At 44.0% G+C, this 22,925-nt stretch overlaps 1 protein-coding gene and 1 long non-coding RNA gene across 2 annotated transcripts; both read right to left on the reverse strand.

Annotated features, from left to right (window-relative positions):
• Window positions 1-857: 857 nt before the first annotated feature.
• On the reverse strand, window positions 858-11,903 carry LOC146961083 (uncharacterized). The gene is made up of 5 exons (XM_085771656.1): window positions 11,475-11,903; window positions 9,724-10,041; window positions 9,373-9,642; window positions 1,482-1,796; window positions 858-1,393 (listed from the first exon to the last, which is right to left on the reverse strand). The coding sequence occupies exons 1-5, from the start codon at window positions 11,533-11,535 to the stop codon at window positions 858-860; spliced, it is 1,500 nt and encodes a 499-aa protein (XP_085627782.1). The 5' UTR covers window positions 11,536-11,903.
• An 8,953-nt stretch (window positions 11,904-20,856) lies between these two features.
• LOC146961084 (uncharacterized) lies at window positions 20,857-22,414 on the reverse strand. Its single transcript, XR_015035249.1, has 3 exons — window positions 22,230-22,414; window positions 22,078-22,139; window positions 20,857-21,240 (listed from the first exon to the last, which is right to left on the reverse strand). It is a non-coding gene; the product is annotated as an uncharacterized LOC146961084 (long non-coding RNA).
• Window positions 22,415-22,925: the final 511 nt, after the last annotated feature.

A 22,925-nucleotide genomic window follows, 5' to 3' on the forward strand; every position in this document is an offset into this window, starting at 1 on the left:
GTTGATCTGACAGAATGGAAGCTAATCGCTGAATGTGAAAACTCACTGTGCTGTCGTGTGTCTGTGTTTTAATCCCTGAAAAAAAGAAAAGATAATTGACTTCAGCTTCACTAAAACTGAAGTTTTAATTAAAATGTCTTGTTTGTGATGTTTCTCTCACCTTTACTTTTCTTCCTCCTGATCAGGGCTACAGCGATTATTAAGAGCAACGCTAAACTCACAACCACAACGACGTACTTCCACCAACTACCTGAAGAGAGATGTAGAAACAAATGGTTTGTTTTCTGTTGGTGAAAAAACACAATGGAATCACATTGTGGTGGAAAATTGCTATGATGGGTATTCTCTTTGTAATAAGTGGTAACATAGTCTTTGAAGTAGTTGTAGTAAGACCATGTAGCAATCCTGTTCACTCCATTAGTGGAGACATTTGTGTATTGACCATAATAAACCTGGGGGCAGAGGAAGGACACTAGGATGACCTATGTACAACCTTGTTTACTAACTGATCTAGGTTGTAAATTCCTATAGGGAAACCAACAACTGGGGTAGACATTTGTTGAGTAACACATCTGTTGATTGTTTTATTGTCTGAGAAAGCTAGAAGTGCTTGTAGTAATGAAGTAACCAGAGTCATAAAGTGGGGTATAAGAAGGGACTGCAACCTCTGTTCTTGGGGCACTACTCTGAACTGCTGCCTGCCATGTAGTTCTGTGTTCTGTTCCCTTCTCCCCTTCTCTGTGGAGAATGGAGAATAAACTTGGGTGCATGCTACCTCTCCTGTCTTGTTCTTTGACTCGCCACCGGCAGGACCAATATTCCCACGACAACATCATGTCAAAGGATCAATAATGGAGCTAAAGCTTGAGGTCAGAGATGGTGAGAAGACGATAGGTAGGATGTGAACCACCTGATTCATCTGTTGCTCCGTCTCCATCTGGTCCAGCTGTTACTCCGTCTCCATCTGGTCCAGTTGTTTTTCCGTCTCCCTTTGAATCCACTGAATGTAAATGAAGATAAAACAGAAACAACAGAAGATGAGTAACCGTGTTAAAGTTGTGTAAAGATGACGTCGTCTTCAAACTTCTCCTCCATCTAATGAACAAACCTGTGTCTGACTCACCTGAGGCATTAGGGCTGAAGGGGAACACCTGCACTTCACCACTGTTTGTATTTGTCACTTCACACTTGAGGGACTCTTTATACTTTGACTTGTGATGAAGATCAGTCGAGGTAAATGTCACACTGGCTGAACAGTCTTGAGAGCTATTCTCCATGATGGTGTAACCAGCCTGAGGTCCCTCATACAGCCACTTCAGTGAGTACAAACACCTTCCATATGTAAACAGAGAGCAGTAGAGTCGGACCACGTCACCGTTCTTCTGTTCAGTCACTGTGGAGACGGAGAAATGAGCTTCATCACTGTAATAATCAGAATGACTGAGATGATTCAGTGTTTTATAACAAACTGTTTCACTCACTGTCAAATAAAAAGAGATGAACCAGAGACTCTGGTCCTTGTCGTCGCCCTGATTGTCTGACTGCTTGGCAGCCGTACAGACCAACATCCTCACGTGAGACATTCTTCAGAACCAGAGCACAGTTCTCTGTGAAACTCAGTCTGTGTGATCGATCCTGAGCTCCTGAATTTAGCTGCCCGCGTGAAATCAGCTCCCCTGACCCGAAGGACCAGGTGGTACCGTCACATTTACCCTGACGATCTCTGATGTTTCCACAGGGCAGAGTGGCTTCACCTCCAAGTCTGAAGATCAGGGAGGAATCCTGTCTAGTGACAGCTGAGGAGAAGACGAGAGAGAAACATGAATGATGTTAGTGAGATGTCACCTTCACAAGGTCAAAACTGTTGTTGTCTAATCAGTTCATCCTTGAGTCCAAGTAAACATTTGTGAAAGTTGTTTTTCATCGTCCCTCTGATTCGACCTGCAGCTCTGTCTCCTGACAGTCGGTCACAGATAATAGAGGCAACACTGGAATCAAACACCGCTCTCTTTTGTCACATTCACCCACCTTCTCCTCCTCCTCATGTGGACTCTTTATAGTAGGCTACGTCATTAAACTTTATCACTCACTCAAGTCATCATCACTATGACCACTAGATGTCGCCTAGCAACATAACCAGACTACGGGTCATAGCAACCTGTTGCTCAGACGACAGGACTAGTTAATTACAGGACAGTCTGAAATATAAAACTCCACCAAGTCCTCCAACACATCGACCCCAAAGGATGTAGGGACACAACGAAGAGTCCCCACACTCTCAGCCAATCAAATACAAGCATGCCTCAATTGGTTGTCATGGAAATACAGCTTATGTAGGGGAACAGTAGAAATATCAAATGTGACTTAAATCCAACTATTGTCCAAACTAGTTCACTCAAATGTTGGTCGGGACACGTCCCCACTGTCCATTGAACTGGACCGTCACCAACTCAGAGCAGAACCACGGTCTTTTAAAGCTCCATTAAAGTGTAAAAACCAAACCACACCCTCAGCTGTGATAAGACTGAATCTGCTGTAAGTTCTGATCGCTGTCCTGTGTCGTGTTGAGTGAGTCCTCACCTGTGACCTGAAGACCCAGCATCACAAAAAAATACATTTTTAACTTGGACCCCCTTTCTAGAATATTATAAGAGCTTACAAATTTCGCTAAATGAGGACTAGGATACCAGTACTGAAGTGAGATCTTTACCCCTCCCCTCCTCCCCTTCTCTTTTTGGTTGTATGTATGTGTGTGTGTGTGTGTGTGTGTGTGTGTGTGTGTGTGTGTGGGTTCTTTGTGTTGTGGTTGTTGTTGTTTTAGTTTTTTCCTTTTCTTTCTCTTTTCAATCTGCATTATTATTATTATTATTATTATTATTATTATTATTATTATCATTATTATTACCATTTCTAATATTTTCATCATTTTTATTTACTTAGTACTAACCTCCTCTTTCTGAATTGTTGACAATTTATCCTTGTTGAATCCATGTAGCCCCGGGCTAGAAACCCCCAATATCCTTACAAAGTCTTGGAGACCGCAGGAAGAGTTTAGAGGGTCGGGGAAGGCGTGGGAGGAGGGTGGGTTGGTTTTCATTACTGTTTGTATAATGCAGCCACCATTTTGTTGTGTAAACTTTTTATTTCATTTTTTATTTATATGTATATATATATATATATACACATATATATGTATTTTTATACTGTATATGTGCATATGCAAGATATCCTAAGTTCTATTTTATTTTTATTTTATTATTATAATTTTTTTTATTTATTTTTATATATTTTTATTCTTTATTTTTCAAATATATATTATTATTATTATTATTGTTGTTGTTTGTGTGTCTGTTTGTTAATTCACTGTTAAAAACTCAATAAAAATTGTTGAAACAGAAAAATAAATTTTTATCCATCTAGTCCACCTGAGTTGAGCCATCGTGTTCCCCTCTCCTTCGACTGACAGATGAACTGATGCTTCTTTAAGAGGCGTTTACTTCCCTTTTTACAGCACTTCCTTGTAATGACTCACGTTCTTTTCTTTCCTCTCAGTCGCTGAAGTGACGTCGTAAGAGACTCCAGCTCTGGGGCCTCATTTATCAAAGAGGGTGTAAAACTGCTACTATTTTTTTGCGTACGGCGAAAAGCCGAAAATGCCGTACACCCGAAATATCTACACCATTTTCAGATCAATCAAACTGTGCGTACGCACAGGTGTCCGCAATGTTCCATTGAAGATCACACCGGACCCAAGTAACTTGCGGATGTGACCGCGCCTCCAACCCCGCCCTCTAAACGCCCAGGCCCACCATATATGGTCAATGCAAATCAGCACCCTGCAATATAAATTAGCCATGTGCGCGCTGTGGATTTGTGGAGTGACGTCAGTGGAAGACGAACGATGGCAGACAAACGTGCGAAGAAGCGAAATTTCACGGAGAGTGAGATCCATGTCCTTGTTGGTGAGGTGCAGGCGAGGAAAAAAGTCCTCTTCGGCAGGTATTTGAACTAACTCTGTATGATCACTTCGTCTTGTCGTGTATTTAGGAACAATAACATGTAACTAAGAACACATAGAAAATCACAACAGATGAACACATGTTGGACCAAACAATTTCTCGTCCGGCAACAATATCATCTAATCAGCCACAGCCCCGGCCTCACCAACAAGAGGAAGACAAACGAGTGGCAGGAGGTAACGAGAGCGGTGAACGAGGCAAGTACCACGGCGAGGACGGAGACGGAAATCCGCAAGAAGTGGGCCGATTTGAAAGTGGGTTTTAATCTGCAATATGGCATATTAATACAGCATAATCTGTAATGCAATAATGTCAACACTGTCACTACCATTGTTACAGAGAGAAGCAAAGAAAAGACTGTCCGCCCACCGCCAAAGTGTGGCGGCCACTGGTGGGGGACCAGCAACCCCCGACCTCACCCCGGTGGATGTCATGATCGGGGACGTCATTGGCACCGAGTCGGTGGAGGGTGTTGTGCCGGCCGAGGAGGGGGACTCGGACATGACCATGAGGGAGACCCAGACTACAAATGAACCCGGTAAATCACCGTTTTAATCATTCATCCGCCACTATGGCTGTCCAGTGAAAGAAAATTAATTCCAATAAGAAAATGATGTGGATTTTAACATATTTTCTCAGACTCGGAGGTGGATGACACCGAGGAGGGGGAGTTGGTCCGCACGGTCATTCCCAGCTCGCTCCCCGGCACCAGCGCACCAGGCCCCAGCCGTGCATCCGAACCCAGCAGGGCAGGGGGAAACCGGTTGGGGGTCCTTACGGACACGGTGCTGGAAGCGCAGAGGGACACTCTGCAGGCTCAGAGGGACACGATGGCTGCAGTCGGTACAGTGGCGGAGCAGCTGACTGACCTTAACCATCGCCACAGGTCAATCGCTGCAGCACTGCAGCGTATTGTCGCGGGTCAGCAGCGCATTGCTGACAATATTGCAGCCCTCACAGCTGCGGTCACGTCACTGACTGAGGCAATAAAAAATAAATAAACGAAGCATCTCCTTGTCGTGTCTTTTGTCACAATGCAGCATTTTATTCACACATTCTTAACGTAAATTAACAATGGGGAGGGGGAGGGGGAGGGGGCTGTGGGTCGGGATCGACGTGCTGGGGAGGAGGGAGGCCCGGCGGCAGCGCAACCCCACGCCTCAAGGCCATGTTGTGCAGGATTGCACAGGCCCAGATGACGCGGCAGATCTTCTTGGGCTGATACAGTAGCCTGCCACCCGACGCATCTAAACAGCGCCACCGGCCTTTCAGTAGCCCGATTGCGCGCTCAACAACGCTGCGCGCACAGGCATGGGTCTCATTGTACTGGGTTTCCTGGCCACCCTGTGGGTCCGGGATGGGAACTAGCAGCCACTCCCTCAAGAAGTAGCCACTGTCACCTGTAAGTCACAAAGATGGGGTGAGTATCAGCCTTAAATTGTTGATTATAAGCAGCAGCTTTCAATGAATGAGTGTGTGTATGCGCTCACCAAGAAGCCAGCCGTCACGCGCAGCGCCTGCCTCCAGTCTCGCCCCCACACTGCTGTGCGTCAGGATGAATGAATCATGTGTAGAGCCAGGCCACCGTGCCACTACATTTGTTATGAGCATGTCGGCGTCACATATGATTTGGGTGTTGATCGTATGCACATGTTTGCGATTCACATAAACGAATTCATTCACAGATGGTGCCCTAATCATAATGTGAGTGCAATCAATGGCTCCGATTACATTGGGGAAACCGGACATTGCTGCAAATCGCCTTTTTGTATTGGCCTGCTCCTCCACAGTGTAAGGGAACCGAATGTACTGATCATTCATCCTGATTATGCCATCCCAGACTGCAGGCATTATGGCGCTGAGTGACGGCTGTGATATCCCAGATCTATAACGAAGAGATGTTGCAGGATTAGATCATTCCCGGCAGGGGCTTCAGCCACAAGGGTGAACAAGTTAATGTTAATGTTATCATCCACACCTGTCGGCTAGTTCCCGCTGGTATGTCCCGGTTGCCAGGAAACCCAGTGTGGTTAATACCTGTGCCAAATCATGTGTCACTTCAGAATTTCAAAATGCAAACAGGTTTCATTATTCAACGTTACTAAGTATTCAACAACTATGTAGGCTATGTGGCCAATGGACCTACCTGTGTTGGTACTGGTAGTGCGTGTGTGCGGCGGGTGCTCCTTTCCAATGCTGGACCCAGTTCAGCACATAGCTCCAAGAGCACGGCTCTAGGGAGTCTAAATCGGCTGATCAGCCAGTCATCATCATGGGCCAGCAGATCCTGGTGGTCCCGGAACACCCGCTCCCTCCGCATGGCACGTGCGAGGACGTCCAAAACACCCAGAATAGCTGGATCCATGTTGTGCCATTACGCACAGGCGCACCGGCGCGATATTTATATGCTTGCCGCACAGGTGTGCTTGATCATATTTAGCTACCTCACACAGGTGTGCTTGATCATATCTTGATAGCAATTTCATCTGCAATTATTTGGTTTGATGGTGCGCTTTATATATTTACTGTACCGTTTTTAGCTTGTGTGTGGACAGACTGTGTGCTGTCTATATTGTTTGTCTATGTTTCTTTGTTTATGTCAATTAATGGACTTGGAGTCTGTAAAATAAAGCTATATATATATATATATATATATATATATATATATATATATATATATATATATATTAACTTCGATTAAGTTACATGATCGTATTTAACTTTATATATGTATAATCATAATATGAAAATCGCACATGACTGACTTATTTCGGAATGTTTCCTTAACGGCTTTGATTGTCTTTTAAATATTATCCGCGGGCACACTGCAGTTCTCTGACTCAGCAACGGTGTCGCCAATTCCTCCTGTTCCTCAAAAAAGGCGTACGCCAGGGTCAAAATGGGTGTAAATGTCCGCACTTTTCCCCGTCAGGTTTTGGCTTGATAGATCCCAAATTTGGCGGAGAAAAGTGCGTACGCACAAAACGAGGGGAAAATGGCGTAAAAAAAGGTGTATCCACAATGATAAATGAGGCCCCTGAGCTGCAGTGAATGTCACAATCCAGAATCCAGATGTTTTACAGCTCAGGATCAAACATTAGAAACACTGACATGAGCTGATTTCACTAGTTCAGCTCATCAACTCTGCAATGTTTACATCGTAGTAAAAAGAGGAAGTAGTCGCACATGTAGTTGTGCAACTGTTGCCGTCCCTGAACGTAACTGAGTGAAGAATTGTTGTGAATGTTTGTCATGTGATGTAAATGCAGCAGTGGGTCAAACAGGCCGTCCACCAGACTGAGACACCTGCAGCTGAAGCTACAGGACAGTGATGGTGGGAAAAAACTGAGATGAGGATGTGTTGGTGTGTTGGTGTGGGTGTTTCTTTTTCTTTCTAAATTGTGGCTTTGTGGTTGCGGCTCAGAGTTTGTTCTGAGAATTAATGGGGAAGTATTTCAACAAGTGTGTGTGAACAGATGCAGCAAAGTGGGTCTGGGGGTTTGGAGGTGGAGTTTAAAAAGAAGTGGCCCCAGGATCCAGCCCCAAGGGGCTCCGCCTCTCACAAAACCTTTGTGCCCCAAACTAACAATCAAACACGGCTTCTCCTTTTCATGTTTTAATCATCCATCATTTAAAATCAATTATGAGAAGTCAGTGATGGTAACAATCAAGACAACCAGGTGGGAATTATGTAACTTAAGAATTAAAAGTGGCCTTGTTCTGTGATGCAGACTTGATTTTGGATGCATCGTTGAAGGTCAGACAACCTGCATGGAGGGTGACTATGACTGAGCAGTGTTGTGCAAGTTAGTGAAAAATAGTAACTAGTTACAGTTACTAGTTACTTCATTTAAAAAGTAACTCAGTAACTGAGTTACTTAAACCAAAAAGTAATGCGTTACTGAGAAAGTAACTTTTTCGTTACTTTAAAACTTTTTTTTTTTTTTTTTCCCAATGCTCCCACTAAATAAAGGTTGACTGAATAGGCTTTATGCACAGCTCCCCTACTTCCTGAACTTCAACCAGCTCCTTTATTTCCTGTTTTGCATTATTGGACAAACTGATTAATCCAGGTGTGTCTGTGACTCTGACCTCAGTAGTCAGAACAATGGTCAGACTGACACACGGATTCAGGAGCAGTGGAGTAGTGGAGCTGTGCATAAAGCCTTTTCCCCTCTATCCGTCATTTCTACTGATGCTGATGAAAAAACGCTTGTTTTTATCTGTAAATTTTACCATCATCATCATCATGCTGCATGATGTCAGCAGCTACAGCAGCTTGACCTAACAGAACTGCAAAAAAAATCTTGAGGATACGTCTTGACCGAGTTACATTCAAGAACATGTTTCAGTGACGGAAAGTAAATTCACTCCAGCGGTATTTTTTTTTCGATCCATCAGCTGTGTTTACCCAGAGCGATATCGCTCTGTGTTTACCGTTTCAGGCGTCATAATTGGAGTCCGTCTGTCGGACTCCAACCGCTGCTGCTCGGGTGGAGTGGGTGCTTGTGTCTCGCTGTGACTCTCGAGCTGTGTCCCAGGGGCTGCACTGGCGCACAGCTGATCGGTCTCAGATGCTGTGTTAGCTACGTTACCTTAGCTCGCCGACATGCAGCTGTCCTGAGGCAGCTGACGTGTGGCCGAAACCACCTTGCGTTTCATTCAACCGAACTGTAGTAACGCGCCACTTCACATTCTCAGTAACGGCAACGGCGTTGTAACGATGGGAAAAGTAATTAATTAGATTACTCGTTACTGAAAAATATAACGCTGCTAGTAACGCCGTTATACTCCAACGCCGTTATTACCAACACTGTGACTGAGTGAGGCAGGTCACATGAAGTAACTCAACAACCATCGCTCCATGAATGAAGACTCAGAGAAACGTCTACGTCTACACCAGAAGAGTGACTGTGTCTGTCTCTGGTGAGGCCTGAAGAACTCTTTCTACTCTTCTACCACCACAGCTCAGCAGAGTCTCTCATCACAGACACAGAGTGAGACAGACTGTCTCCTCCAGCTCTCTCTGAAGGATCCTTCTGTAGGTAAAAACACCTGGAATCACAGCTCAGTCTGTGTCTCTCACTGATGTGTTTGGTGTTTTTATCAGATGATGCCTCGGTAATAATGTCAGGTTCAGACTGAGCCTTATTCTCTCAGTCAAACCACAGACAGTTGAACAGAAAGGTTGTTTAGAGATACTACAGATGTACCTGTCGTCTTGTCTGATGTCTTGTCCTTGTCTCCAGATGTTGAAGTTTCCTCTCCTGTCAGAGAGAAAGAAAATCCCTAAAATGAGCGACTGCAGTTTGTCAGATCAGGAACAGATCTTCATGTTCTCTCTGTTTCTCACCTGACGACCGAGGGCTGAAGGAGAACTGGTGTTTGTTCTCAGGGGAGCCGCCCGTCACTTCACATTTGAAGTTATTGAAGGCGTTTGATATGAAATGAGTTTTTGAAAAGCTGACAGTGGCTGAGCAGCCAGACTGTGATGTCTTCAAGTCTCTGTGATCTTTATCCACAGGGTTACCTCTAAACAGCCACCTCACTTTGTCTCTACAGTCTTCATATGAAGACACAGAGCAGTTTAATGTCACGTCCTCACCGACCTTCTGTTCAGTCACTGATGGAGACAATGAGAGAGAAATGAGCTTCATCACTGTAATAATCAGAATGAGTGAGATGATTCAGTGTAAATACTCACTGGTGACAACAGACAGATAAACCACAGTGATGTGAGAAACTGCTCCTGATCTGATCTGATCACAGTCGAAGCGACCGGCGTCTCCAGCTGAGACCTTCTTTAGAACCAGAGAACAGTTCTCTGTGACACTCAGTCTGTCTGATCTAGGGTTGTCTTCTTCAACAATCTTCCCACGTCTAACCAGCAATGAACCACTAAAGGACCAGTCAGTGCTGTCACACTCATGTTGACCATCTATCACGTATGCACAGGACAAAGTGACGTCATCTCCAGCTCTGACAGTGATGTTGGAGGAGGAGTTACTTTGTCCAGTCACTGCTGTGAAGAAGACGAGAGAGAAAAATGAGCTTGTTGTCGTTGGTTCTTCATCACAACTTCATCAACAACGATGGTCCAGTCAGAAGAACTCAGCTTCTGTTCAGTTTATTTCACCAACCTCAAAGACAGTGCAAAACAGCACAGTGACAAAAAATACTGTTTACAGCACTAACACTCAATCAGTACATGTACATGACAGTTGAAAAAAAACAACTTATGGCCTTAATCCGTCTGTAACTGGACGATGCAGCTCTTCCTCTCTTCACACAGTTTATCAGGACACAGATCAGATCTTTGGACATTTTGGTTCCTTCTCTGTTTACTGAGAACTGAGGAGGAGGTATAAACAGTGACCACATGACCATCAGAAAAAAAAAGGTTGACATGGCAACGAGTGTCAGAGACGGAACAAGAAGACCACAGACCACATAAAGTTGCACAAAAACACCACTTCACAACCACGTTTACAATGTACTGAAAAGACGAAGGTGAGGAAGAGGAGTCGTGAATGTAGTTGTGCAACTGTTGTCGTCCCTGACCCACAACAAGCAAAGCAGCATAAAAGGAGTGAAGTTAGTTCAGGCAGAAAACTCGAGCTGCATTGTTTCACTCCATCATTGTAAATAAGAACTTGTTCTTAATTGATTCCGCCTGGTTAAATAAAGGTTAAATAAATAAATACAATTCACTCACATGACAAGCTTCACTCAGTCAAACAAACACTCTCAATCTGGCGCACTGTTTAAACTGCAGAGTTTACCCATCTTCCTCTTTGATGCCAGTGACCCTGCTGCCCTGCTTACTGTCACCTCCGCCCTCCACCTCCCCATCATCCACCTGCAGGCTGCAGGGTGTTAAAGAGGAACTAAGTAGGATTTCTCCTGTGGCTCTGCTACATTTTTACCTTAATTAAAAAGCTCCGGAGTAATTGTGATAGTTAACTACATGACTTGTAACTTGTTACAGTGACAACGGAGGCTCTCTGTCTTCACCTGGCGTCTCACGGCTGAAAACCAACCTTGTAACATCAGTGTAGTTACTCGGTTGCTGACCCGGTGTCCCAGCTCTCGTCTCTGCACACCACAACACAAACGCACTCCGTAACCCATAATCTTTTGTTGATGACAGTTAAGACTACACAAACACACACGTCGTAACATCGTGTATGTTATGTAACGTTATCCACCGCTCTGTATTGATTTTTCGCTGGCTTCATTGAGAACAAATGCACATGGCTGAGAGGAGCGTAACCAAAACAGTGGAAAAGCGAGCAGACTTGCATAGTACCCCTTTAAGTTACGTCCTCATCACTTCCCTGTGCATTTGATGAAATCCTATTCAGAGAGTGATGAGCCTGGAGCCGAGACACCAAACTAACCAGATGTAACGATGTAGCAGCAGCGATGTGAAGTAGTGATGTCATGTTTTCTTACCTGTGACCTGAAGCAGCAGGATCAGAGAAAAACACGTTTGAATCCACCGGAGTTCAGCCATGGTGTCTGAGTTTCTCCTCTCAGAGTCTGAGTGAGGCTGTGTTAGCTCTTCCTGTTGTACTATATTACTTCCTAATTCTCTCTCTCTGTCTCTCGCCACTTCCTTAAAGAGTGTTTGTCATCATGTGGGCGGAGCCACTGAACTCTTCACCTGTGGATTCATCAATGAACCCAAAGGGGTCGACGACAGAAACTTTACTGACTGACGCTGAAGGCACCGGCCGCTCATTGATGATCCCCAAATTTCTGATCAACAATATCAGAATCAGTCAAAATTAAAGAGGCTGGAGTCACAGATGTTACTATGGCAACAGCTGTGGTTAACTTCACAGTGAGTTTGCAACACGTGTTCGACTTCACGAAAAAGAGGATGTTAAGCGTGTGAAGATGTTTCTCTCTGCTGCAGCTCTTCCTCTCTTCTTTGGACATTTTGGTTCCTCCTTTGTTTCCTGAGAACTGAGGAGGGAGGAGTAGGTGTGAACAGTGACGTCATGACGATCAGAAACAGGAACGGTTGACATGGCAACGAAGGTCATGGTCAGGGCAAGAAGACTACAGACTAAAAATAGAATTGCACAGGCGTGCTGTATAGCTCACTGAGTTCAGCAGCGCCCCTTGTGGAGAGGCTGCAGTCCTTGCTGCAGCTGGCCCCGGTTCGAATCCCCCAGTGTGCCCTTTGCTGCATGTCATTTCCCTTCTCTTTGCTTCCCCATTTCCTGTCTCTCTACTGTCAAATCAATTTAAAGCTAACCTTAAAGCTGAATTTGCACAAAAACATCACAATCACATTTACATCACAGTAAAAAGACGAAGGTGAGGAAGAGGAGTCGCGCATGTAGTTGTGCAACTGTTGTCGTCCCTAAATGCAACTGAGTGAAGAGTTGTTGTGAATGTTTGTCATGGGATGTAGCAGTGGGTCAAACAGGCCGTCCACCAGACTGAGACACCTGCAGCTGAAGCTACAGGACAGTGATGGTGGGAAACTACAGAGATGAGGATGATGATGATGATGATGATTTGGTGCCTTTTTTTCTAAATTGTGGCTTTGTGGTTACAGCCCATTTTGTTCAGAGAGTTAAAGGGGAAGTATTTCAACGTGTGTGTGTGAACAGGAGCAGCAAAGCTCTCAATGTTTTACTGTCTGGACTCCTGGGAGGTTCTGGAGGTTTGGAGGTGGAGTTTGAAAAGAAGAGGACCCAGAATCCAGCCCTGAGGCACTCCGCCTCATTTCCCCCAAAATAATTTCTTCCTACAAAGTGAATTTGGGGTGGAGACAGAAAAAGTAAATGATGAATGTGTCACAGTCAGCTAGAGATACCAAAAACCACAGGGAATGTGCAACAAAAGTAATTTATTACGAAAAAGCAATAGCACAGAAGGTCTCTGGCAGTCCAACAGAAAATGATCATACAAAAGGTCAATGGGCGGGAAACCAGAACGTCATAGAAAGGAACAAAACTGGTCTCTGACTAAAAATGAAAACAAAAATAAGAAGACTCCAAAATCAAAGAAACAGAAACCCCTAAAACCAAGAAGGGGACAACCGCCATTCAGACATCCCACCAGTCCGACATAGGCCTCTAATCATTTAAATGGCAACACTTAATTTTCTATCAAATGTATTATTTCAGTATTTATTTCGCACAACACACATGACATTAGTAGACAGAGCAGAAAAGAACAGAAGCAGATGTGTGGAGCGCCAGGTCTCCCAAGAAGCTACTTAAAGCTTATGGCGGGAGCCTCAAATGCTCCATGATGATGATGATGTCCCATCATTCCGGCAGTTCTTGCCTCCTATGGTCAGAAAGACGGAATGTTTTTCTTTTTTTAAACATCCTGCCTTTCCGACAATTCCTTTAATAGTGTATTTTTTCCCCAAAAGATTTTGCACTGGTTGGGTTTAGGCAATGATGTAACAAGTTGGTTAAGTTTAGTAAAACAACCAGGTAGAGGCTAGACAGGCCAGATAGATAGAGAGTCCTGAAGTAGAGAGTCCAGATAAGTAGGAGGGACTCACCTGTTGAGTAACGCACATTTCCTTATATTGAAAGTCTTGTTGGAATAGCGGTATTTCGGAATGACGAGACGTCGGAATGGTGGGATGTCAGAATGACAGCATGTACCCAAACCAAGAACCCACAAAAACACAGAGGGTAAACGACAGGATTGAACAGGTTGATGAGGTTCAAGAGGTGAACTGGGAGGGAGAGGAGGGAAGATGCAGAATAAAACGACAGAAATTAATTACAAACGAGGCACAAATGTGGGAGACAAAGGCAAAGCTAGACACAACGGGGCAGGAAGAAGACAAAGTGACTTTCAAAATAAAGTAGAAACTCAAACTAAACAGGAGAACAAACAGAGGATATGACAGAGAGTTTCTAAGTTTGTGCAGTAAAACAAGAAGAGCATCAGTGTCTGTGTCCTGACTGATCCAGTTTCACAGAGTTTAAAGAAGAAGATCAACATCTACAGCAAAGACAGTGAAGCTCCACTGAAACATGCACAGTGCACTGAGACCAGACACTGTGTGATCAGCACATTATACAGTTTTCACTTCTAATACAGAGTCTCTGTTCAGGCTGGAAGCTCATTCAAAGACAAACTAAACATTTACACACACACACACACACACACACTGGACGAGTGAGGAACTAGTCTGAGTGGCGGAGGGATACGACCACCAGGAGGAGGCTCTAGTTCCTGGTGAGGAAGTGGTGGATCAGTGGAGTCTGACAGAGTTTTCATACTCGACTGGACCTTTATCTTCATCTTCCTCTTCAACACGCTGCATCTGTGAACAACAACACAACACAGTGGAGCTGAGTTTGACAGCAGAGACCAGACAGACTCACTGGGCCTGTCCCAATATGCACACTCCATCACACTTACACACTTGGGCACTTGGCGTGTGCGTTCATGTTCTTAGTGTCAGTGTTCAGTGTGTCCCATTTCTCCAACGACAGAAAGTACAGCACGCTTGATTTGCACTTTACCCACACTTAAAGCAGTACTAAAGAACTTTCAATTTTGGTTGAGTTTGGCGGCGCCAGTGGCCCAAAGCGGTAGTGTTTTGCCTGAAGGAAGACTCCATTTCCCATGAGCACCTGCGCGTAGTGCCGTAAACATCCTGATCTCCTTGTGCATGGAAATTAACAGAAGACGTCCAAACTAAGTTTCTGTTACCAGCGGATCATTTCTCAGTAAACACACATACGTACACAATCTGACAGAAAGGTGCTGCATTGCTGCTCCCTCCTCGTCGTGACTCGCAAAAGTGAAAGTGAAACTTAAGTGAGAGCCGGTGTCCTACCATGCTCCTCAAAGCTGCTTAGTGCCAGTGAAGGCGATACAGACCATAATGATACAGACCCCCTCAGGCCATGACAGAGGTGTCATTCAACCTGTTGTAAGTCGATGTACCATCACAAAAGTTATGAAAATATTATATGAAGGTTGAAAAGTTCCTTAGTGTTGTTTTAAGGTAAGACCACATCCGAGCGGTATTTGGCCAAGTATAAATCCCACAATGCACCACGGTGAAGTCCGCCGTCACCGGGAGCCACAAGCCACGTTTAGGAAATGCGATTGAATTAATCTCAATAAAATGAAATTAACTTTCTATCTCATAATTATGACTTTCTAATGTCATATTTTATATTCATCATCGATTTTCTTGTTTGTTTTATTTAGGCTACTTATGGAGTTGGGCTTACACATTTATGATTTGAATATTGCGCATAGAGACACTTGAGGATGAGACTGTGATCCAGCAGCACTGTTTATTAAAACTGTGCTGTGTGTGTGTGTGTGTGTGTGTGTGTATCGTAGTTGTGCTACTGTGCGCAATGGCACAGGCTGCACTTGTCAAGTGTGTCCCGATTGCTTTTAAATCTCCCCCCACACGCTTGGCCACTTAATCCATGCTTGCACACTATATGTAAATATAAAACGGCAAAACGTCACCAAAGTGTGTGCGTAACCAAGCGCACTGAGCCAAGTGTGGAGGAATGGGACAGACCCCCAGATTTCCTCCCAGCTGAACCTGAAGGCACCACGGCTTCCTGTCTGATCTGCTCTTTACCTGAGTGGCTGCTGCACCTGAACGCCTCCCTGCTGGGCTTCTCTCAGCTGCTCTCTGCTTCACTGGAAAATGGAGCACAGAGTCTCAGGTCAGCAGTAAACTCCCAGTTTGAGTGAGTGAGGCTGAACTGGTGTGGGAGTGGATGTTCTCACCTGCAGCTCTGATGAGGAGAACAGTGATCACAGTGAGGAGGAGGAGTTCAGCCACACGCATCAGCAACATGATGAATGTCAGAGCAGAACCACCTGAAGCAGCTGTGGAGGAGACGAGAGCAGAGACCAGTTCTTCACATCAGATCCAACAAACTGAACCAATCAAAGACCATGAAGCTGCACACGGGTTTCTGGATCCAACCTCAAAATTTGAAGCTTCATCTCTGGACCAAGTCACAGACATAAACATGTCTCACTGTATACAAAAACCATTCCTTCCTTTGGGCTTTTATTCTGAAATATCAACCTTTACCTTCATGCAACCTCTTTTTTGTATTATTAAATTCAAAAAGGGAAAAGGAAAAAAAGACATTTGTAAACAGTAGAATTGGGTATTTTGAAGAAAATGTTCCTAATTTTGAAAAATTGTCAACTCCGTTCTTTTCCCCCCGTTTTTTAGTTTAAATAAAAACAAGTCAAACCAAAGGAGAAGAAAAGAGAGAGAGAGAGAGCTGATGGTGAGTAAGTACCTTCTAATGTTGTGTAGGGATCAGTTGTTGTGTCTTGCAGTGAAAAGTGTTGTTAGTAATTCTGGTTTCTCACCTGAGGTTGGAGGTGAGGTGTTGCTGACAGGTGGAGCTGTTGGGTCCATCCCAGGTTTTTCCCCGATTGTAGTTCTTGTTGTTGTGTCGCCATCTGGACCAACAACAGAACAAACCCCAACAAATATGTGCAGTGAGGAAACAGCTTATTAACCCTCATGTGCAGGAGCTCATCATGTTCTCACCTGGTTTCTGACCTGAGGTCGGAGCAGTGAAGTTGAACCGCTGACCTTTATCATCAATGACCTGACACTGAAACGACTCCTGATTCTTTGTCTTGCTGAGATCAGAGGAAGGAAACGTGACAGTAGCTGACTTCATGTTTGGGTTTCCTTCACCCACAGCTTCACCCTCATACAGCCACTTCACTGTGTGTCTGACTGTCCTATCAGCTGATACAGAGCAGTTCAACGTCACCTCATCACCATCATCATGTTCAGTCACTGTGAAGACAGAGACAATGAGAGAGAAATGAGCTTCATCACTGTAATAATCACAATGAGTGAGATGCTTCAGTGTAAATACTCACCGGTGACAACAGACAGATAAACCTGATCGAAGTGAAAAATTTGTCCTAGATCGAGATGTCGACACTCGAAGAGACCAGCGTCTCCAGCTGAGACCTTCTTTAGAACCAGAGAACAGTCCTCTGTGACACTCAGTCTGTCTGATGTAGGGTTGTCTACTTTAACAATCTCCCCACGTTTGACCAGCCGTGTGAATCTTGAACCATCAGAGATCCAGTCAGTCCTGTCACACTCTCGTTGAACATTTATCAGGTATGCACAGGACAAAGTGACGTCATCTCCAGCTCTGACAGCGATGTAGGAGGAGGAGGAAGTTTGTCCAGTCACTGCTGTGAAGAAGATGAGAGAGAAACATGAGCTTGTTGTCTTTGATTCTTCGTCACTAACAATGATGGTCCAGTCAGAAGAACTCAGCTTCTGTTCAGTTTATTCCACCAACCTCCAAGACAGAGCAAAACAGGACAATGAAAGAAATACTGTTTACATCACTAACACTCAGTCAGTACATTTACACGACAGTTGAAAAAAATGAATCATGGCCTTAATCCATCTATAACTGGACGACTGAAGTTCACGTAAACGTGTTCATCCGAACAAGACTGGACTTCTCCAGATCCGACTAAAACATCCAGATCATGTGATTGAAAACCGATTTTCTTCTGCATGTATTCACCTTCATCTGACTGAAACTGGACGATGCAGCTCTTCCTCTCTTCACACAGTTTATCAGGACACAGATCAGATCTTTGGTCATTTTGGTTCCTTCTCTGTTTTCTGAGAACTGAGGAGGAGGAGTTTGAACAGGGACGTCATGACCATCAGAAAAAAAAAGGTTGACATGGCAACGAGTGTCAGAAACGGAACAAGAAGACCACAGACCACAACAGTTGCACAAGAACACCACTTCACAACCACATTTACATCACAGTAGAAAGACGAAGGTGAGGAAGAGGAGTCGCGAATGTAGTTGTGCAACTGTCCCTGACCAGAGGTGGCAAGTACTGTACTTAAGTATTTTTTTTCAGGTATCTGTACTTTACTTGAGTATTTATTTTTCTGATGACTTTTTACTTTTACGCCCTACATTTTTACTCAAAAATATGTACTTTCTACTCCTTACATTGTAAAAACAGGCTTGTTACTTTTTCTTTTTTTTTTTGACACGATGTAAAAACATACCGGTAAAAGACGTGACGAGAGGGAAAGAGGGAGAGGGAGGGAGGGGGGTACGGTAGAGAGAGAACCGAGTTACCAACTTGTAGTTACTGTAGCAGTGACATGGAGGCAAGGAATATATTGCTTGCATGGAGGAAGGAAGCGATGGTGGACGGACTATTCAGCGCGATATAGCGCATTTACCGTTTACCATGCGCCCCCCCGTGTGTGTGTACATGCGGTGAGCACGCGAAGGAGACGACAGGTGGACTGACTGGCAGAGATGAGAGGTGGTGAAACGCAGTTTAAAAATTATTATTATTATTATTACTATTATTATTTTTAGTAGTAGTAGTATTATTATTATTATTATTTTGTGCGAGTCTGTGGCGGCCCAAACGTTAATGAATGGAAACACTGCCTCTGGCCAGTTCAATCTTGATGTCTGAACTTTTTTTGTTTAACAAAATTATCAAAGGATGTAGGTTTCATTAACGGCAAAAATACATTTTTACTTTTTACTTTTACTTCAAAAGTACATTTCAGAGCCTATACTTTCTTACTTTTACTTGAGTAAAGGAGTTGAATCAGTACTTCTACTTAAGTACAGAATATGAGTACTTTTGCCACCTCTGTCCCTGACCCACAACAAGCAAAGCAGCTGTTTCATAAACGGAGTGAAGTTAGTTCAGTCAGAAAACTCGAGTTGCATTGTTTTACTCACATGACAAGCTTCACTCAGAGTTTACACATCTTCCTCTTTGATGCCAGTGCTGCCCTACTTTTACTGTCACCCTCTTCCTATTGTTTCAGCCCCCCATCTCCCTTTCATCCACCTGCAGGCTGCAGGGTGTTAAGCTACATCCTCATCACTTCCCCGTGCATTTGATGAAATCTTATTCTTATTCCTATTCAACTAGATGTAACGATGTGGCAGCAGCGATGTGAAGTAGTGATGTCATGTTTTCTTACCTGTGACCTGAAGCAGCAGGATCAGAGAAAAACACGTTTGAATCCACCTGAGTTCAGCCATGGTGCGTTCGTGTGTCCGTCTCTTCATCAGTTTGTGAACTGTCGCCTGACGGAGGAAAACATTCAACATCATCTGTGATGAAGAAAGAGCCACTTCCTCAAGGTGTGTCAGTTGTTTGTTTGCAACACGAAAAAGAGGAAGTTAAAGGTGAAGGCGTATCTCTCTGCTGCAGCTCTTCCTCTCTTCACAGTTTATCAGGACACTGATCAGATCTTTGGACATTTTGGTTCCTCTTTTGTTTATTGAGAACTGAGGAGGGAGGAGACTGTCTCTCTACTGTCCAATCAATTAAAGGTAAAAGTTGCACAAGAACACCACTTCACAATCACATTTACATCACAGTAAAAAGATGAGGTTGAGGAAGAGGAGTCGCACATGTAGTTGTGCAACTGTTGCCGTCCCTGAACACAACTGAGTGAAGAGTTGTTGTGAATGTTTGTCATGTGATGTAAATGCAGCAGTGGGTCAAACAGGCCGTCCACCAGACTGAGACACCTGCAGCTGAAGCTACAGGACAGTGATGGTGGGAAACTACAGAGATGACGATGATGATTTGGTGCCTTTTTTTGTGGCTTTGTGATTACAGCTCATTTTGTTCAGAGAGTTAAAGGGCAAGTATTTCAACGTGTGTGTGTGAACAGGAGCAGCAAAGCTCTCAACGTTTTACTGTCTGGACTCCTGGGAGGTTCTGGAGGTTTGGAGGTGGAGTTTGAAAAGAAGAGGACCCAGAATCCAGCCCTGAGGGACTCCGCCTCATTTTTCCCAAAAATAATTTCTTCCTACAAAATGAATTGGAGCAATAGATTTGAGGTGGAGACAGAAAAAGTAAATGATGAAAGTGTCACAGTCAGTTACAGATAACCAAAAACCACAGGGAATGTGCAACAAAAGTAATTTATTATGAAAAAAAGCAATAACACAGAAGGTCTCTGGCAGTCCAACAGAAAATGATCATACAAAAGATCAATGGGCGGGAAACCAGGACGTCAGAAATGAACAAAATTGGTCTCTGACTAAAAATGAAAACAACAATTAGAAAACTTAAAAATCAAAGAAACAGAAACCCCTAAAACCAAGACGGGGGCAACTGCCATTCCGACATCCCACCAGTCCGACATAGGCCTCTAATTGTCTAAATGGCAACACTTAATTTTTCTATCAAATGTCCCATCATTCCGACAATTCTTGCCTCCTATGGTGGGAATGATGGTATTTTTTTCTTTTTTTAAACATCCTACATTTCCGACAATTCCTTTAATAGTGTATTTTTTCCTCAAAAGATTTTGCACTGGTTGGGTTTAGGCAATGAAGAAAGGAGTTGGTTAAGTTCAGTAAAAACGACCAGGTAGAGGCTAGACAGGCCAGATAGATAGAGAGTCCAGAAGTAGAGAGTCCAGATAAGTAGGAGGGACTCACCTGTGACGCACATTTCCTTATATTGAAAGCCTTGTCTGAATGGTGGTATGTCGGAATAGCGGTATGTCGGAATGGTGGGATGTCAGAATGACAGCATGTACCCAAACCAAGAACCCACAAAAACACAGAGGGTAAACGACAGGATTGAACAGGTTGATGAGGTTCAAGAGGTGAACTGGGAGGGAGAGGAGGGAAGATGCAGAATAAAACGACAGAAATTAATTACACAATTAGACAAAGGCAAAGCTAGACACAATTGGGCAGGAAGAAGACAAAGTGACTTTCAAAATAAAGTAGAAACTCAAACTATACAGAAGACATGAGTTTCTAAGTTTGTACAGTGTAACAAGAAGAGCATCAGCATCTGTGTCCTGACTGATCCAGTTTCACAGAGTTTAAAGAAGAAGATCAACATCTACAGCAAAGACAGTGAAGCTCCACTGAAACATGCACAGTGCACTGAGACCAGACACTGTGTGATCAGCACATTATACAGTTTTCACTTCTAATACAGAGTCTCTGTTCAGGCTGGAAGCTCATTCAAAGACAAACTAAACATTTACACACACATACAAACACTGGACGAGTGAGGAACTAGTCTGAGTGGCGGAGGGATACGACCACCAGGAGGAGGCTCTAGTTCCTGGTGAGGAAGTGGTGGATCAGTGGAGTCTGACAGAGTTTTCATAGTCGACTGGACCTTTATCTTCATCTTCCTCTTCAACACGCTGCATCTGTGAACAACAACACAACACAGTGGAGCTGAGTTTGACAGCAGAGACCAAACAGACTCACTGGGCCTGTCCCAATATGCACACTCCATCACACTTACACACTTGGGCACTTGGCGAGCGCGTTCATGTTCTTAGTGTCAGTGCTCAGTGTGTCCCATTTCTCCAACGACAGAAAGTGCAGCGCGCTTGATTTGCATTTTACCCACACTTATGGTAAGACCGCATCTGAGCGGTATTTGGCCAAGTATAAATCCCACAATGCACCACGGTGAAGTCCGCCGTCACCGGGAGCCACAAGCCACGTTTAGGAAATGCGATTGAATTAATCTCAATAAAATGAAATTAACTTTCTATCTCATTATTATGACTTTCTAATGTCATATTTTATATTCATCATGCTCTGTTCATGTTTTTATTTAATTTTTTTTCCGTTTTTCTTGTTTGTTTTATTTAGGCTACTTATGGAGTTGGGCTTACACATTTATGATTTGAATCTTGCGCATAGAGACACTTGAGGATGAGACTGTGATCCAGCAGCACTGTTTATTAAAACTGTTGCTGTGCTGTGTGTGTGTGTATTGTAGTTGTGCTAGTGTGCGCAATGGCACAGGCTGCACTTGTCAAGTGTGTCCCGATTGCTTTTAAATCTCCCCCCACACGCTTGGCCACTTAATCCATGCTTGCACACTATATGTAAATATAAAACGGCAAAACGTCACCAAAGTGTGTGCGTAACCAAGCGCACTGAGCCAAGTGTGGAGGAATGGGACAGACCCCCAGATTTCCTCCCAGCTGAACCTGAAGGCACCACGGCTTCCTGTCTGATCTGCTCTTTACCTGAGTGGCTGCTGCACCTGAACGCCTCCCTGCTGGGCTTCTCTCAGCTGCTCTCTGCTTCACTGGGAAATGGAGCACAGAGTCTCAGGTCAGCAGTAAACTCCCAGTTTGAGTGAGTGAGGCTGAACTGGTGTGGGAGTGGATGTTCTCACCTGCAGCTCTGATGAGGAGAACAGTGATCACAGTGAGGAGGAGGAGTTCAGCCACACGCATCAGCAACATGATGAAGGTCAGAGCAGAACCACCTGAAGCAGCTGTGGAGGAGACGAGAGCAGAGACCAGTTCTTCACATCAGATCCAACAAACTGAACCAATCAAAGACCATGAAGCTGCACACGGGTTTCTGGATCCAACCTCAAAATCTGAAGCTTCATCTCTGGACTGAGTCACAGACATAAACATGCCTCACTGTAAACAAAGACCATTCCTTCATTTGGGCTTTTATTCTGAAATATCAACCTTTACCTCCATGCAACCTCTTATTTTTTTCATTAAATTCAAAAAGGGAAAAGGAAAAAAAGACATTTGTAAACAGTAGAATTGGGTATTTTGAAGAAAATGCTCCTAATTTTGAAAATTTGTCAACTCCGTTCTTTTCCCCCCGTTTTTTAGTTTAAATAAAAACAAGTCAAACCAAAGGAGAAGAAAAGAGAGAGAGAGAGAGAGAGAGCTGATGGTGAGTAAGTAGCTTCTAATGTTGTGTAGGGATCAGTTGTTGTGTCTTGCAGTGAAAAGTGTTGTTAGTAATTCCGGTTTCTCACCTGAAGTTGGAAGTGAGGTGTTGCTGACAGGTGGAGCTGTTGGGTCCAGGCCAGGATTTTCCTTGATTGTAGTTCTTGTTGTTGTGT

The sequence above is a fragment of the Trachurus japonicus genome, chromosome 24, assembly GCF_045865225.1.
Source record: "Trachurus japonicus isolate A0001 chromosome 24, Traja_1.0".
Classification (NCBI taxonomy): Eukaryota; Metazoa; Chordata; class Actinopteri; order Carangiformes; family Carangidae; genus Trachurus; species Trachurus japonicus.